Source organism: Choloepus didactylus, chromosome 8, assembly GCF_015220235.1.
Source record: "Choloepus didactylus isolate mChoDid1 chromosome 8, mChoDid1.pri, whole genome shotgun sequence".
Classification (NCBI taxonomy): Eukaryota; Metazoa; Chordata; class Mammalia; order Pilosa; family Megalonychidae; genus Choloepus; species Choloepus didactylus.
The window spans coordinates 17,194,182-17,211,470 of NC_051314.1; the positions used below are offsets into that span (position 1 = coordinate 17,194,182).

Genomic DNA, 17,289 nt, shown 5'->3' on the forward strand with positions numbered 1-17,289 from the left:
TTTGCATTTAATGGTCACAAAATCTCTATCCAGTCATTCAACAATCAATTCAACAAATATTTATTACCAGGCACTGTTCTAGGAAAGACTTTCATGGAACTTGTATTTTAGAGGGAAGACAGCCCCTAAATAATTGTTCCCATTTGCTAATGCTGTCATTATGCAAAACACCAGAAATGGATTGGCTTTTATAAAGGGGGTTTACTTGGTACCAAGTTACAGTCTTAAGGCCATAAAGTGTCCAAGGTAAGGCATCAACAATCGAGTACCTTCACTGAAGGATGGCCAATGGTGTCCGGAAAACCTCAGTAAGCTGGGAAGGCACGTGCCTGGCATCTGCTCTGGAGTTCTGGTTTCAAAATGGCTTTTTCCCACAACGTTCCTCTCTAGGTATCTGCTTTCTCCTGGGTTGTGTTCTCCAAAATGTCTCTGTAAGTTGCAGCTCCTCCAAAATGTCACTCTCAGTTGCTCTCCAAAATGTCACTCACAGCTGCACTGAGTTCCTTGTCTGTCAGCTCATTTATATGGCTCCGTGATTTAATTCAGACCCACCCTGAAAGGCTGGGGTAACACCTCCATGGAAATTATCCAATCAAAGTAATCACCCACAGTTGGGCAGGTCATATTTCCATGGAAATATCCAATCAAAATGTCACACCCTTATCAAAAAAATGAATCAGTCTGCCCCCACAAGATTGCATCCAAGATAATGGCATTTGGGAGGCCATAATACATCCAAACCAGCACAAGAAGGAAAAAAACATTTTGTATAGTGATCACAACTATGAAGAAAACAAAGCAGAGGAAGAGGAGGGATGGAAGGAAAAGTAAGTATTTTTAGGAAGTATGGTATGAAAAGACTTCTTTGAGGAGGCAACACTGGAGCAGAGGCACAGATGAAGGGACCAAGCCAAACACAGGCAGATCCGGGGGAAAAGCATGCCATGCCAAAGGAAAGCAAGTGCAGAGGCTCTGCTTGGTGGGTTCAAGGTACAAGCAGTTCATGGTGGCTGAAGCAGAGTGCAGAACGGCAGGATATGAAGCTGAAAGGGAACCAAGGACCAGGCAGGCCACGGGAAGACATTCATATTTCATTCTAAGCACATAATGGGAAGCCACTAGAAGGCTGTGAACAGATTGCTTTGGCCACCATGTGCCAAAAGTGAAAAATGGGAGTCCAAATATGGAGACTGGAAATAGTAGCTTAAGATCTATTTTTAAAGTAGAATAAAGAGAACTTAGTGAAGGGCTGAATGTGCTGGGAAGGGAAAAGGAGCTACCAAGGATGACTAAAAAAGTTTTGCCCTAAACACCATGCATTGGGTGCCATTAACAAAAGTCAGGAAAACTACAAGAGGAGCAACTGAGAAATAACTGATGGAGATAAGTGCTGCTATTACATTCTCATATTACAGATGAGTAAGAAGATTTAGAGAGCTTGAATAACCTGTCCAAATTCCCCAATTGATTAGTGAACCTACTAAATACTTTCACATACAGTCTCTATTTTTACCCGCACAGCACCCTCTTATTATTATTAGCAATTTTAGTTATATGGAAACTGAGACCTAGATAGGTGAACGTTACAGAGATCTGTCCAATAACAGATACATTTTCCAATAACGGATACAGCATCCCAGCCTGTGTGATCAGAAAATCAAGGAGGCAAGGTAGAGAAGGATCTGGGGGTTGAATAAGCACGCCCAGCTTCTTTCTGATCAGTTTTGAAATTCCCCAAGACTCTAGGAGAAAACCCTTAGGCTGGGAGCTGCAACCGGGACAGCACTTTGCTCAGTGTAGTAAAGTGGTTCCTGAGTCCCCCGGTTCAGACTCACATTGCTGATTAAATTACAGATTCCCTGGTTCCTTGAATAACAATCTATGAAAGTGAGACCCGAAACCTGCATTTATTAAAATTAGTGCTCCAGAAATCGAAGAATAAAGTTTAAGAACTGCAGGAGCAGAGTGAATCCTGGCGACCACTCTTAAACTACCAATCTAAACTGCGCAGATCATTTTACACCTCTAAGCTTCAGTGTTCACAACTGTAAAAGAGAAGGTTAATAATAAAAAAATCAATAAACTCGTTCTAAGTCACTCGCTCCTCCCCCTTGCGTGAGAATCCAACGAAACGATTGGCTAAGCGGGCAGAGGAGCCGCGAGTCATTGTGGGATACAAAGGGGCCGAAGAGGCCGGTGAAGCACTGTGGAACACAGCGTGGCTGTCAGCCTCTCGCCGCCCTCTAGCTCCAATTACACGGCAGACACGTTTCAGTCCGGAGCTCTCTCTTTGGGCGTCGCCGGAAGCCGTCTAAACGTAAATGTAACCACTCCTCTTGCGTCTTGGCGCCTCGGAGACTAGCGCGGACGCTTCGTGAAGAGCGGTGACGAACTTCCGGGACTACCTTCGCTTTACGGCTCGCGCATTCTTCCGCCAAATCCGGAGGAAGATGGAGAGCAGTTTACGACAGCGCCGGTCGTGTTTACGGCGCCGGCTGCTGCGCACGCATCTTTCCTCCTTTCCCGGTTCTCGGGAGAGCTGCTGGTCGCTCGATCTCCGGCCCGTGTCATCTGCTGCCATCCGGGCCGGCCAAGGCCCTTACAGGTGAGCGGTGTCTTCCGGCGGCCGCTGCGGGCCTCGGAGCCGGCCTGGGCTGGGTTCGGCCTTCGGGGGCCTCCCGGAAGAGACTCCTCTTATGTTCCCTCCTCTGTCGCCGCTGTCCCCCAGCTGGGCGGAGCAGGAATCCGCCTTTATGAGTCCCAGGCCCGGCAGACGGCAGGGCGCGAGGCCTGACACACTGCGGGGTGCGGGGTCCGGCCATGTGGGTGAGGTCCTTGGCTTAGGCTCCGCTCAGCGGCCTTGGGCTGGGCGAATTTGGATCTGTCACCCAAACCAACTGGGTCTCAGGGTCTCACTTCTGAAGTGACCGGAGATCTCCTGAGTTTCTATGAGTGTAATATTGGATGTGCCAAGCTGAGCGGTGTTCGGTCCCTGCATAAGGATCTCGTAGTTCATAGGTTTTCTTTCTTTTTCTGTTAAATGGGAGGGCAGGATGTAGGAGCATCCTTTCTTGCCCTCGGGGATTGATGGCGTACGGTCTGTGGTGGCCGCGGCCATCTACACAGTACTGTAGCCTCCCAGCCACCGGGCCCCTTCTGACTGCCCTGTTGATTTGATGCTTCCCCATCCTGCTCCTGGCGCCAGTACAGCTGTCATTATCGTTTTGCCTGAACGGCTCAATTTTCCGTACTGATTCCATTCTGCTCACGATTTTACACGGGCTGAAGCCCGGGGACTTCTTCCATCCCCTGGGAAAATGCATGCCAAGCCTTGGGCTTGTTCTTTTCTCGAGCTTCTGACAAAAACAGCTAGATTAAAAGACCAGATGGTGTATTTTGAGACATCGTTATTGTGCTTTTAAGTGTGGTGTGAAAGCCCCAGATTTTTTCTGGCTGCTGTACAGCTATAATATAATGGAAAGAATGTTGGATTTGGGGCAGACAGCCGTGGAAATCAAATCTATTTTGAAACCATGGACAGATCAACTGCTTGATTTGGCTGAGCTTCTCATTTTTAGCTCTAAAATCAGGAGAGGGAGGATTAGTGGTGATAAAGCGTCTTGTATGATTTCCTGGTACATAGTAAGAGCTCAAGAAATACTTATTGGATGTGAATTGTTGAGACTGCCACTCCCTCCCTTCTGTCCTTTTCTCCCTATAGTATAACTTCTGTTTAGTTGGAGGATGACAATCCCAGGCTCATTTCCTGTTGCTGTCATCCAAGTGTGTAGGAAGCCTCAGTCTCCCCATCTTGGGGCCATAAGGAGAATTTGCCAATTTCAATACACATATGCTCTTTGATTGCTCTCCAGCTTCCAGAAAATATTTGTGTGATGAGTTTCCCTCTAGGAACTCAGTTTCTGAGCGTTTTCAGAGCATTACAATGAAAGATAAATGTACAGACTTTTGAAGGGAACTGCCAGGCAACCATCTGCCCTAGAGCCCCTGGTTTTTGATCTCCTGAGAGGACCCATAGCAGCATGATGATGATGATGATGATGATGATGGTGATGATGTTGCAGAGTATGGACTCAAGCCAGATTGCCTGGGTTCAAGTACCTCATCAAATAATATTGTGGCTTTAAGCAATTCCTTAACTTCTGTGCCTCAGTTCTCTTATCTGAAAAGTGGGGATAACACTGGCCCCTACCACATAGGATTCTTGGCATAAGATAATGAATCAAGGCATGGTAAGCACTAAGAACAATGCCTAGTACCCATAATATTTATGCATATTTTATATACAGTCACTTTGGGCCTAAAATTTATGCTGACCTTAGCCTTCTGGCAGCTCTTTTACCTGGCTCTGTTTCCCCTTGCTCCACACATAGATTTTGCACTGATGATAGAAAATTAGAACAAGAGAGGAAAGTCAAATTTCAGGATATATTAGGGATTCTTTTTTTCTCAGCACTCTGTGCATAAATATATTTTTGCAAGTCTAAATAGTAATTATGAGCATTTTACAAAGAAAGCATTTTCATGTGTTAACTAATATGACCTTCACAGTGATCCAGTGATATAGATAAAACAGATTATATTTATCTTACAGATGCAGAGGCTGAGGCTTAGGGAAGTGAAGTATTCTATGCCATAGTGAAAGTATTTCTAAGAACCAGAATGTGTTTATCACTCTTGAAAAAAGTTACATTTCATCAAATCTGAGACACCATGGATTTTAAAAGTATCATTTTATGTAACAGTAAGAAAGTTAAGCTATGACATACCATCAAATATAAGGTACAGCCTTATTTCAAAGATGTTACAGTTAATTGGGCTAGCAGTTTTCTGAGTTTTAAGTATTCACAGTATTATTTACAAAGACACTAACCTAGTAGTAGTTCCACAATTGAGGATTCTGTTTTTGTGTGCTGCCTTTTAAATTTTGTCATTTATGATCTGGCTGACCTCAAATGGGGGGCTTTTTGTACTTTGGGGCCCCATCCTTCATGTACCAACTCATACTATCTGTATTTTTTTAGTTTTAGAATATGGCGAAGTTCATGACCCCCGTGATCCAGGACAACCCCTCAGGCTGGGGTCCCTGTGCAGTTCCCGAGCAGTTTCGGGATATGCCCTACCAGCCGTTCAGCAAAGGAGATCGGCTAGGAAAGGTACTTGCCTGTCAGCGGTCCCTGCATCTTTTAATCTGTGGGTACTTCTCTCCAGGAGTTCCTGTTTGAGTTTTATTCTCTCAAAATCCTAACTCCTGGGTTCCTTATAGTGATACCAGCTGAGAAAGGTTATGACCTCTGGGAGTAGTCATAGGAAAGCTGGGTACTTAAAAAGCCATTGTGAGCCGGTTCTTCTGATACTGTCACACTGTGTCCTTTCACTTCAGGGGTTTCTGGGTCACAAGAAACTTGACTGATTGATCTGTGTTCTCTGTCTTTCCTTATTGCTCTTAATAGGTTGCAGACTGGACGGGTGCCACATACCAGGATAAGAGGTATACAAGTAAGTATTTTTAAACTGCCTGGATCAGGGCCTTGTGACATTTTTTTTCCTAGTAACCTTCATCTGAAGGCTTTCTAGCTCCTTTTAAAAATGTGTTGAACACATTCCCATTTTGCATTCAGTTGTTTGAGATTTACTGAACCTGTGAAGCCCAACACTGGAACCCAGATTTAAAGCCCCTAGTTTTAAGATCCAGATCTGATAATAGGTTTTTTCCTCTGGGCCAATGGAGAGAGTTGAAAGTGGCTGTCTGGAGCACTACATTAAGGTTATCTGAGGCTGAGGTCGGCAAGGAAATAGATTGTGATCCACTAAACTTGTCTGCCTTGGGCACCAGGTGATAGAAATGGTGATATATACGTGCCATATTTGCCTCTCCTATGAGACTAAAGAATCTTAATTCAGATCCTTACAGAATGAGGCAAAGAAGGAAATGGGCTTAGCTTGAGTTCCTCAGACACTGTCTTGACTTCCAAAGTTCTTGAGACCAGAGTTTTTCATATTTGAATGTGCATATACCTCACCTGGGGATCTTATTAAAATATAAGGTTCCAATTCAGTAGGTGTGGGATGGGGCTGTGAATATGCATCTCTTAACAAGCTCCCAGCAAATGCTCCGGATCCTGAGAAGGGCAATGCCTCAGGCTATTATAATTCATGAAGTTTTTAGGTTGTAGTGATTGCAGACTGCTCACCTCTCTCTCTAGATAAGTACTCCTCTCAGTTTGGTGGTGGAAGTCAGTACGCTTATTTCCACGAAGAGGATGAAACTAGCTTCCAACTGGTGGATACAGCACGCACACAGAAGACTGCCTACCAGCGAAATCGGATGAGGTTTGCACAGGTAGGTCAAGAGCTGACAGCCTGACTGTCTTGGGACTATTACTGTTGCCTATCACATGCTGCTAAAAATGCTAACTTATGAGTGCCCATGAGAGGAAAGGATGTTATCCTAGGTCTCCTGGTGAGTCCTGAGTTCATCATTGCTGGCCTGTGTTCCTGATGAATTGTGCTAAAGTAGACTTGTACTAACTGGGTTCAGTGATGCATTTAAATAGTTTAGATTTCTGTTAGCCATTAGCTAGGATCTCATGCCCTTCCCTGTGCTAAGAATGGATGTTTATGTTGCCAGGGATCTGTCTCTGTTGGAAAAAAGGTGCATCTGTGCCTATTGCTTCACTTAATTGTTGTATACAGGCTTTATTGAGTAGATGGTCTGGTCAGGCTACATTTTATAACATCAAGAGGCAAATTTAGCACCTCTAATAAGACTGAAGTAAGTAAACTTACTTCAGTAGTAAATATTTTGTGGGAATGTAAGTCAGGCTAATAACAAGAACTTCCTCTACTAAAATCCCTGTACTTAATCCTGTAGAGTAAAAGCACAGAGTAAAATGTGAAACATGGGATTTGCATCCTAACCTTACTCTAAAGGCCTCCCTAACAGGCCCCTGCCTGTTGTGAGCCAAATCTCTAAGATTTTAACATGGATGTTTTGTCCTGGTTCCCAGCGGAACCTCCGCAGAGACAAAGATCGACGGAACATGCTCCAGTTCAACCTGCAGACCCTGCCTAAGAGTGCCAAGCAGAAGGAGAGGTGAGATTCCCATCCTTCCAAAACAGGTTTTTCTTCCTGGACTGACAGTACTTTGGAATTAGTGGGTCAAAGCTGAATGATGGTTGCCTTCCCTATCATTGAAAGAAAAATTCCCAAAGCAGTGTAAGCCACCATTTTAGCCCTTGTGTGATTCTCCGAGACCAGTCCATGGCAGGTAGCATTGGTGGGACACTGCTTTCTGCTGGCCGTGAACGCTAAAGGAAAACAAAATCAGATTAATAAGAAGAGACCTTGTAGCTTGTCTAGGCTCAGTTCTAAGGTGGCATACCCCTAGAGGGCCCCATTCATACTCTGTCCTGTGTGCACCCTGGAGTTGTGTGGTGCAGTAGCCCTGCCTGGGTTGGGGATGCCAGTGGATAGTCAGTCACTAACCTAGAGAGAGTAAGATACATCTGGTCAGTATTTGCAGGGGGGCTCTTCTAACATCTCTGGTGTGCACTCTTGGTCTATTCTTTCTTACTAAGACACCATTTTCCAGAATTCAGAGAAGACACTGGTGCTTTTGAGAATTAGCTGAAGAGAATGGCAGCTTCTGTCTTTTGAAGATGCCATTGATCTTCAGACCTGTGCTGAGATCACAATTTTCCTAATTTTCCAGAGATCGCATACGATTGCAGAAGAAATTCCAGAAGCAATTTGGAGTGCGGCAAAAATGGGACCAAAAATCACAGGTAGTGTGTTCATATCAGAATTCCATTTGTTTTTGTAAAAGTTTTATTGAGGTATAATTCACATCCCAAGCAATTTGCTCACTTGAAGTGTACAATTTAGAAGTTTGGTATATTTGAAAGGTTGTACAATTATCATTATAGTCAGTTTAGAGGCTTTTTCATCATTCCAGAAAGAAACCCTGTATCCTTTAGCAGTCACCACCATGACCACCACTTTCCACCAGCCCTAGGAACTCACTGCTTTACTTTCTGTTTCTATGGATTTACCTGTTCTGGACATTTCCTATAAATGAGTCATGCAATATGCGTGGTCGTCTGTGTTTTCAAGGTTCATTCATGTTGTAGCCTGTGTCAGAACATTCCTTTTTATTACCAAATAATATTCCATTGTATAGATATACCACATTGTATTTATCCCCTCATCAGTTGATGGACATTTGGGTTGTTCCACTTTTTGGCTATTATGAATAATGCTGCTCTGAATGTTCTTGTACAGTTTTTCTTTGGACATATGTTTTCATATCCCTTGGCTAGATACATAGGAGTGGAACTCTTATTTTTTAACTCTTGATCCCTACAAGTCAGGGACTCTGCCTTCTAAAACAGCCAGCACATAGTAAATGTTCAGTATATATTTATAAAATAAAAGCCCTTCATACTGCTAACATGTTTTGCCCTGGCTATAATTTATCTCACTCCAATGGTTTTCCGCTATAGAAACCCCGAGACTCTTCAGTTGAAGTTCGTAGTGACTGGGAGGTGAAAGAGGAAATGGATTTTCCTCAGTTAATGAAGATGCGCTACTTGGAAGTATCAGAGCCACAGGACATGTAAGTGATGCCTTGAACCACCTTCCACATATGCTTCTATATGTGTGGGCCAGTTATGAACATTTTCTTAAGCCCTAGTTTTTCCAAGGGAAAAAGGCAGAAAGAAGTTTGCTAATGTTTCTTTCAACTTCCCAGCCTCCTGAGCAAACGAGAAAGAAGTTATATAGCTCTTTTGGCAGAAAGAGGAACACAGCAGTTCTTCAGGAGAAGCAGGGATTTTCCTGATAGTTTCCAGGAGCTCCTTTGGGAGCTTCTAAAAGGCAAATACATGATAATAATGTAGTGGGGAGCAAGAGCTCCAGACCACAAGGCAGCCCACCCGGACCCCTCTCTAACTAGTTGTCTCCCTGTACTGGCCTCAGTCTCCTGTCTTCAGAGGTCGGCCTGGATCAGTTTTGTTTGCACTGCTCTGTGGAGCCACATAGGAACTAAGGGGGCAGGAAACCAAGCAAACTCTGCAAGTTTGTATCTCCCCTTCTAGTCAGAGAAACTATTTTCATCTCATGGATCTGACTCCATGACTGAAAAAAATAAAAGTGAAGTAAACATTGGGCTGGATGGGTGCTCTAGTTCAGGCTGCACATTAGAATCACCTGGGGAATTTTAAAAAGAAAATGCTCAGGGCCTAAGCATTGGCATCTTTAAAGCTTCCTCACCTTCAACTCAGCATCTACCAGGCAGCCTGGATTGGGAACCACCGAGCTAGTTCTAAGCCTCTGTGGACCCACCCACTGCTACACATCATGGTTCTGTGTGGAGATCAAAGTTCTTGCTCTTTTAATTTCCTTGACTCTGCATGTCTTGGATGCTCTCCCCTCAGTGAGTGTTGTGGGGCCCTAGAATACTACGATAAGGCCTTTGACCGCATCACCACGAGGAATGAGAAGTCACTGCGGAGCATCAAGCGTATCTTCCACACCGTCACCACCACAGACGACCCAGTCATCCGAAAGGTGCCCACCCCCTCCCACCCCTTTCCCATCCTTTAGGAATGCCACCAGCTTCTACAGCTGAGGCCTCTCAGAAAGTACAGAGAACACAGAGATTTGTATATATAATTTGGGTCTTGGAAACCCCTCTAGATAAGATTTCTCTGAATCAAACTTAACATTAGATGAAAAGAAATGCACTTTGCTGGCTAGACCTTAAAGTTGGACTCAAATCCCAGCTCTGCCCTACTTAGCTGCTTCCTGGCTTTACCTCTCTGGAGCCTTAGTTACCTCATCTATAAAATAGAATGAAATGTACTTACCATCTGCACTGGGGTGAGAATGAAAGGATCATGAAGTGCTTCATCAGAATACAGCAAGTGCTTGATGTGCTGTAGTCTTACCCAGGCCACTGTGCTCAAGACCCTTTACGACTAGGGGAGGCATGTGTGTCTGAAAGGGCTCCTTATTCCTAAGGATTTATCTGACAAGCAGAGGACTGAGTCCTTTCCCTTCATGTGAATGGGCAGTTAGACCTAGGATAGGTCAGCAGTTCCTATCCTTAGCACTCTCTCTCTCTCTCTTGTCCTCTTTGCAGCTGGCAAAAACTCAGGGGAATGTGTTTGCCACTGATGCCATTCTGGCCACACTGATGAGCTGTACCCGCTCAGTGTATTCCTGGGACATCGTCGTCCAGAGAGTTGGGTCCAAGCTCTTCTTTGACAAGAGGGACAACTCTGACTTTGGTGAGCAGCCTGTCTGGAGCACAACACTAAAGGGATGAGTAGTTGTGTTAGTTCCGAACAGTTCCCTGGTATGAGAGAACGGGTGGAAAGAGAATGTTCTCTTCCCCACAGACATTGACAACAAGGGCCAAATCCCTCCCTATCTCCTCTAAGACATGCAGAAGGAACTGTCTGTCACTGCAGAAGCTCCTTGAGGTATCAGCTTTCTGATTCCTTATAGCACCCTAACCCTGTGCTTTTCAGTAAATGCCATTTCCCTGGTTTCTCTCATCTCTCCATACCAACTGTATTATTTACTTAACATTTTTCTTTTGATTGATTCCCCCCTTTTTTTTTCGCTTCAGTGTATTTACCATACAAATATATACATACACACACACCATAAATGGAAACCAGATCACTCAAAAAATAGCAGCAATGAAAATGAAACAATCCTTTGTCCCTCATTTGGGAGACCTACATTAGTAGGTGGAGTTCTTTGAAGGGTGGACTGTGTCATTCCTCCGTGTCTCCCCACGGAGCCATGCATACCATCAGTGTTCAGTGACTGCTGCATGGGTGAGTGACTGTGCCACTGCTTTTGCAGACCTCCTGACAGTGAGTGAGACAGCCAACGAGCCCCCTCAGGATGAAGGCAATTCCTTCAACTCACCCCGCAACTTGGCCATGGAAGCCACCTACATCAACCACAACTTCTCCCAGCAGTGCTTGAGAATGGTGAGGGATCCAGAGGGTCTTGGCATTGACTGGTTTTTATTGGACTAACTACTCTTCATTGAGCATTTGCTCTCTCCTAGCCTCCAGGATAGTGGGATTGAGCAGGACAGATGTGGTTCCTACCTGAAGCCAAGGGGTTACAAGCTTGGACTTTGAGATCAGATTACCTGCTTTTGAAAAATGCACCACTTAATAGCTTTGTGGTCTCCTGCATGGTTCTTGTCTGTAAAGTTAGAATACTAATATGACTGGTCTCACACAGACATGCTGTTGGGATCTTATAACTATTTAACAAATAAATTGTTTTAGGTGCTGGGGACATAGCAAAGAACAAAACCAACCTCCTGCCTTTGTGGAGCTTCATTATAGTGGAAAGGAAGAGACAGTAAACATTAAATAAATATGTTATGTCAAATGGTGATAAATGCTATGGAAGAAAATGAAGCAGAAGGGCAAGTTTGCTGATTAAATGAGATACCTAAAGCACATAGCCTACACATGCAAGCACTCAGTAAATGCTAGCTATTACATTGGTTGTAATTTAGGGGGTGCTTACAGTCAGGAGGAATAAAAAAAGACATAAAACTTGCCATGAGCCCAGAGGCCTCTCAAGAATGCTAGTGACCCGGCCAGGGCTGTGAATAAGCAGAGGTGCTGGCTCTGGCTGGTTGGCCTTTGAAACAACTTTAGGACCGTCTCTTGACACCATTGGGGTTTTTTTTACAGGGGAAGGAAAGGTACAACTTCCCCAACCCAAACCCATTTGTGGAGGACGACATGGATAAGAATGAAATTGCCTCTGTTGCATACCGGTACGTCACTTCTCTGCAGCGAGTACCCCAAGTGTTGAGACCAGGTTGGGCACAGGCCCCTTCCTGTTCGTGGTGGTATGTCGGAGAGGTCAGATCTTAAGTGACCAAATGAGTTTCTCCTTCATTCTAGTTATCGCCGGTGGAAGCTTGGTGATGACATCGACCTGATTGTTCGTTGTGAACATGATGGTGTCATGACTGGAGCCAACGGAGAAGTGTCCTTTATCAACATCAAGACCCTCAACGAGTGGGATTCCAGGGTGAGGCACCACCACCGTCACCCTCCTCATGGCACCAACTCTGCATTTTCTGCAGTGCATGTTGTCATACCATCTAGCTTTTCTGAGCTTATATTTTCTCCTCTGACTTACAGAGCTACCTAGAATCACTTTCTTTTTCCTTCACTTAGTTCCTCACTGAGAAAGAGAGTGAGTGTGTTTGTCAGACATCACTAAGTTTTAAGAACTTTTCTGCTTCGTTTGTGCATAGGACCCAATAACTACCTTCTTCCAGTACTTTCTCCCCTCTGTTCCATTGTGACCTCCTGTAGGCTTTTGCTGACTGCAGACTTTTGGTTTTGATCTCTCCTTATTATCTGGGTCTGCAGGTTTCCTGTTAGCTGGGAGCTTTTCTTTTTGACCTGTTCTCTCATTTACTGTGGGCACTGACTTCTCTTTAACTTTCTGATACCCTTTTTCACTTATTGAACATTTATTGAAGTTTTAGATCCAGCTCAGATTTTACTCTTAAGAGGCACCTTGAAAGAAACATACTTTCTTCATTTTTCCTTCTCTTTTCATTCTCGCTCATGCTGGCATTCTGTGATTGCTGGACTGTTAATTCTAGTGAGGCTACCCAGGTTTATGTGCTGTGTCTGAATTTGAAGTGGGTGTCTGGAGTCCTGGGTGCTCCTGTACAGAATGAAAGATCCTGCAGCTACCAGAGCTCAGTGGGGAAGGAGAACCCTGAGGCCGAGCCTGTGTTGAACAAGTGTCTAATGAGCTCTAGTACAGAAGACCGTTCATTCCATTCTTCTACCTTCGTTAGCGGTCGGAGACTAACATCGAGTACTGCTGAGTCTCACCCCTCAGGTGCTCCTTCGCCCCCATCAGCTTCTCAGAGAGCACACTGGAAGGTTCGCTGTGACCTTGGCTTTGGGGCCCATGGCCTTTTCTTAGGCTTTTCACCATGACCGCCTTATAGTGCCTGTGTAGCTTTGCTTCAGTATTACTACATTACTCCAGTTTCGTGCATATCTCTGCCCCCTTCACGTTTTCTTCACTAGTTCACCTCCTTTTTGACCCCCAGCTTTCTCTAAGGATCAGTCCCTTACACAGATCTTTGCCGTGTTACTTTTTTATACAGCTTTTTATTGGTTTTCTTTTGCTTCATAACAAATTAACACAAACTTAGTGGCTTAAAATAAACTCATAGTTCTGTAGGTCAGAAGTCTAGCTTGGCGTGGCTGCGTTCTCTGCTCAGGGTATAACAAGGCTGAAATCCAGGTGTCACCAGAGCTGAGTTCTCATCAGGTGACTCTGGGAGGAAAATCTCCTTTGAAGCTCATTCTGGTTAGTGGACTTCATTTCGTTGCAGTTGTAGAACTGAGGTCCTCCTCTCCCTTGCCACGGGCTTCTCCGTCTTCAAGCCAGCAGCAGCGCATCAGATCCTTCTTATGCTTTAAATCTCTGGCTTTCTCTGTCTCTGACGTCTATGCTAAATTTAAGAGACTTGAATGATTAGTCAGACCCACCCAAATAGTCTCCCTATCTTAAGGTCATCTGATTTGAGACCTTAATTATATGTGCAGAATCCCTTTTGATGTACAAGATAGAGTCTCAGGAGTAAAATCTCATCAAATTCAAAGGGTCCACCCTCTCAAGGGGAGGAGATCCTGCAAGGGCAAGATCAGTGGGGGTCATTGTGTCTACCACAAGCCTTAACTTTAGCTCTATAAAAATGACTCCTAAACTCTTCTCCTCTGGCTCACCTCCCATCACTTTTCTGCTAAAATACCTTCCTCTCCCAATGTCCTCATTTCTGTCATTATCTTCAGCTTGGCTATCCATCAACTTTGTCTTTCTCTTGCTCACCTAAACTCAGAGCCTCAGACATCTCTGACTCCTTCTTTGCTGTCAAGTGCCATCTGTATTTGCACTCGGCTTTGGATTTCACTGACTTCGTCATCACACTAGTCAGGACCCTATTTGTTATGCCTGTTATTTTGCCTTTATCTCGTAACTGACCTTCCTAACTAACCCCCCCCCCCCCCACCGCCCTGCCTCCTATACAGTTTATCTCTGCCAGTTAATTACAGATATGTGGAAGGTCTCTTAAAATGCCACAGGAAACTCACAAAAGTGCTGCACAGTATTTTATATTTTTGAGGGAAATGCAGAGACATCTGTCAGAGTACTACTCCTGAGTTGCATGTATATAACCACTTAATAAAAGGAACTCTGATATTTCTTTTGACCTAGGGTTGCTGTGAACCAAGAAAATTTGGGAACCTCTGCCTATGACCTTTGGTCACTTCCCTCTGGTCCAAGTTCCCACTTCTGTAAATGAGGTGGTTGGAGAAGATGATCTCTTGGGTTCCTTTCTGTTTTGTCTGCATATACATAATACCAGACTCTGAGCTCCTCAGACTCAGCAGGCCTTTAACTTTGTGTGTACCTGTCTGGGTGAGCTTTAGAAAGGAAGAATTATCATTTTATCGAGTACCTACTGTGCAGTAGGCTGTGCAAAGGAACAAACTGTCTTTCACTTTGTATCCACCCTGACATCTTGAAACTAGTAGGCCCATACTCCATGTGTGTTAAATGATAAGTCTTATCTCTGATTCATGTGCATACTTGCTCACTTTCTAATTAAGCAGGCTGGGGGGTTCCTTCTCTGCCTAGGAGCCTGCCTTCACTCCTCTAACCGGGGCTTTCTTTCTGCAGCACTGTAATGGCGTTGACTGGCGCCAGAAGCTAGACTCCCAGAGAGGTGCTGTCATTGCCACTGAGCTGAAGAACAACAGCTACAAATTGGCCCGCTGGACATGCTGTGCTTTGCTAGCTGGATCTGAGTATCTCAAGCTTGGGTGAGATTTCCTGTCTGGAAGTTCTGAACTGATCTTCTGCAAGGAAGGGGTAATGGTTAGGGAGATGAAGACTCGCCTTTTCCCCTTTCCCTTGGAAAAAAGCCCTGGACCAAGTGTCACCATTTAATTGACATTTGACCCCATGTATATTCCTGTCTCTGTGCCGGTCTGCCCCTACCACTAATATCCCTTCCCCCAGGTACGTATCCCGGTACCACGTGAAGGACTCCTCACGCCATGTGATCCTGGGTACCCAGCAGTTCAAGCCCAATGAGTTTGCCAGCCAGATCAACCTGAGTGTGGAGAATGCCTGGGGCATCCTGCGCTGCGTCATCGACATCTGCATGAAGCTGGAGGAGGGCAAGTACCTCATCCTCAAGGACCCCAACAAGCAGGTCATCCGCGTCTACAGTCTGCCCGATGGCACCTTCAGCTCTGATGAGGACGATGAGGAGGAGGAGGAGGAGGAGGAGGAAGAAGGTTTGTACCCAGTGTCTTTCCAGAGTCTATCGTGACCTGGGGGCTCACAAGGGAACAAGTACTCTGGCCACAGCCTCCTTTAACCTAGACAGAAAACCTTCTGAGAGTCCTCAAGACTTGAGTTTGGGGTGGCATTCACTCTGGCTCTGGAAGAGCTTCTTCAAGAGGCTTTAGGTCACACAGGGTGTGGAGGAGAGTGGTCCTTCAGAGAGGTGGTCAGGATGAGGATGAAGCAACTGGAGAAAGGCGACAGAAGTCCCTGGTGTCTGCCAGAGGTCTAAAGGAGGAAAGATCTGTCCCACATTAGTTACATGGATAAATGGCTTAAATCTCTTCCCTGCTTCAGCATCTGGTGATGGAGGAAAAAGTCTGTTAGCCCCAGAGGATCTGAAAGGTTTAGCTTCTGGGGGAGGGGAGCTCACCAGAAGTTCAGAAAGGCAAGTGAGCATTGCCTCCCATGACATGGCTCATTTCTCAAAATGTTTTTTCTCTGTTTTAGAGGAAGAAGCTTAAATCAGTTGGTGACATGAAGCTGGAAATTGAAATTCCACTGAATTTGATGTCTAATGGGATATTTGTCTGGCTCTTGCTCTCTGGAGTTTGGCAGATGGAATAAATTTCAGTCTGTTTAGCTTCTTTTCCCTATTGTCTGCCTGGATTAATGACTGGACAGTCTTTCCTTCTCCCAAGTAGCCCTGAGAGAGGAAGGGTGAGATACAGGAGTTTCCATGTGGAGTTCTTAAATCTGGGTTCCACTGTTTGCTTTTAGGCATTGTTGATTTTACTTTCCTGTTAGAAAAGGAAAGTAAAATCAACAATTTTATTTTTTTGTTCTTGGCACTCCATGAAATTATCCTTTCATGGGCAGCATTATCCATCATTAGGTCCCCTGTGAAGTCCCCTGGAGGAGCCCATTCCACAAGCATGAGTGCCTGCTGACCGTGGGCAAGACCCTTCAAGGCTTCCTGTCTATAAGGAACATTGGGACACAGATGCAAGTGAAGGGTGGAGCAGCACAGTCTTTGCAGGCTGAGTGAGGTTGCAGCTCATGAAATTAGAGCTATGGATGTTTAGAATGTGAATTGCTTTTAATAAGTGGAGAGTGTTCTGTTCTGGACCCTTTGACATCTGTACCCTGCCAGGTACTGTACTAAGCTTTCTAGAAAACTCACCTGGGCCTCATGCAGAACACAATGCAGGGAGAAGTAATACCACTGCATAGGGGAGGACTCGAAGAAGCAGCCATAAGGTTACAATTTCAGTCAAAATAATGGAACGTCACGAGGTAAGCAAAAGTTTATTGAACTTTGCCAAGAGCACAGGCATACCTTGGAGATAATGCAGGTTCAGTTCCAAGACTACCACAATGAAGTGAACACTGCAATAAAGCAACTCATGAATTTTCTTGGTTTCCCAGTGCATAGAAAATTTATGTTTGCACTAGACTGTAGTCTATTGAGTGTGCAATAGTATTATGCCTTAAGAAACAATGTACATAGCCTAATTAAAATGTGACTCATAAGAAGTGAGCACATGCTGTTTGAAAAATGATGCTGGCAAGACTTGCTTAACATGGAGTTGCACAAACCTTGAATTTGTAAAAAGTGCAATAAAACGAGGTATGCCTGTAATTGGGAAAACAGAGTATTGTCAGGAGCTGAGCTGAGCTACCAGGTGTCAAACATGTTGATTAAAATAACAAGCCAAAATAGAAGTAACAGTGAAGCCTTTAATCACTGCTATGGTATAAGCAGAAGGCTATCCTGAAGAAAAAACTTCAGTTCCCCCTGTTGCATTTTCCCCATGAAACAAGGGTCAAATGGATCAGATGTCAGGGTGACTCACAGCTGAGGGCACCCAGAACAAAAGGCTCCTGCAGTT

The 17,289-nt window shown here is 44.7% G+C and overlaps 1 protein-coding gene across 1 annotated transcript; it reads left to right on the forward strand.

Moving 5' to 3' along the window:
- The first annotated feature begins 2,468 nt into the window (after window positions 1–2,468).
- EIF3D (eukaryotic translation initiation factor 3 subunit D) lies at window positions 2,469–16,053 on the forward strand. The gene is made up of 15 exons (XM_037847313.1): window positions 2,469–2,605; window positions 5,043–5,174; window positions 5,472–5,517; window positions 6,225–6,361; window positions 7,029–7,114; window positions 7,734–7,806; window positions 8,524–8,636; window positions 9,457–9,589; window positions 10,164–10,311; window positions 10,898–11,028; window positions 11,755–11,840; window positions 11,971–12,100; window positions 14,786–14,928; window positions 15,128–15,408; window positions 15,908–16,053. The coding sequence occupies exons 2-15, from the start codon at window positions 5,052–5,054 to the stop codon at window positions 15,919–15,921; spliced, it is 1,644 nt and encodes a 547-aa protein (XP_037703241.1). The 5' UTR covers window positions 2,469–2,605; window positions 5,043–5,051; the 3' UTR covers window positions 15,922–16,053.
- Window positions 16,054–17,289: the final 1,236 nt, after the last annotated feature.

Bases quoted from the DNA above. Each gene is read 5' to 3' on its own strand.
- EIF3D (XM_037847313.1), top strand. From the start codon at position 5,052: ATGGCGAAGTTCATGACCCCCGTGATCCAGGACAACCCCTCAGGCTGG. The intron at 9,590-10,163 runs GTGCCCACCCCC...TCCTCTTTGCAG, and splicing joins ACGACCCAGTCATCCGAAAG to CTGGCAAAAACTCAGGGGAA. The intron at 11,841-11,970 runs GTACGTCACTTC...CCTTCATTCTAG, and splicing joins ATTGCCTCTGTTGCATACCG to TTATCGCCGGTGGAAGCTTG.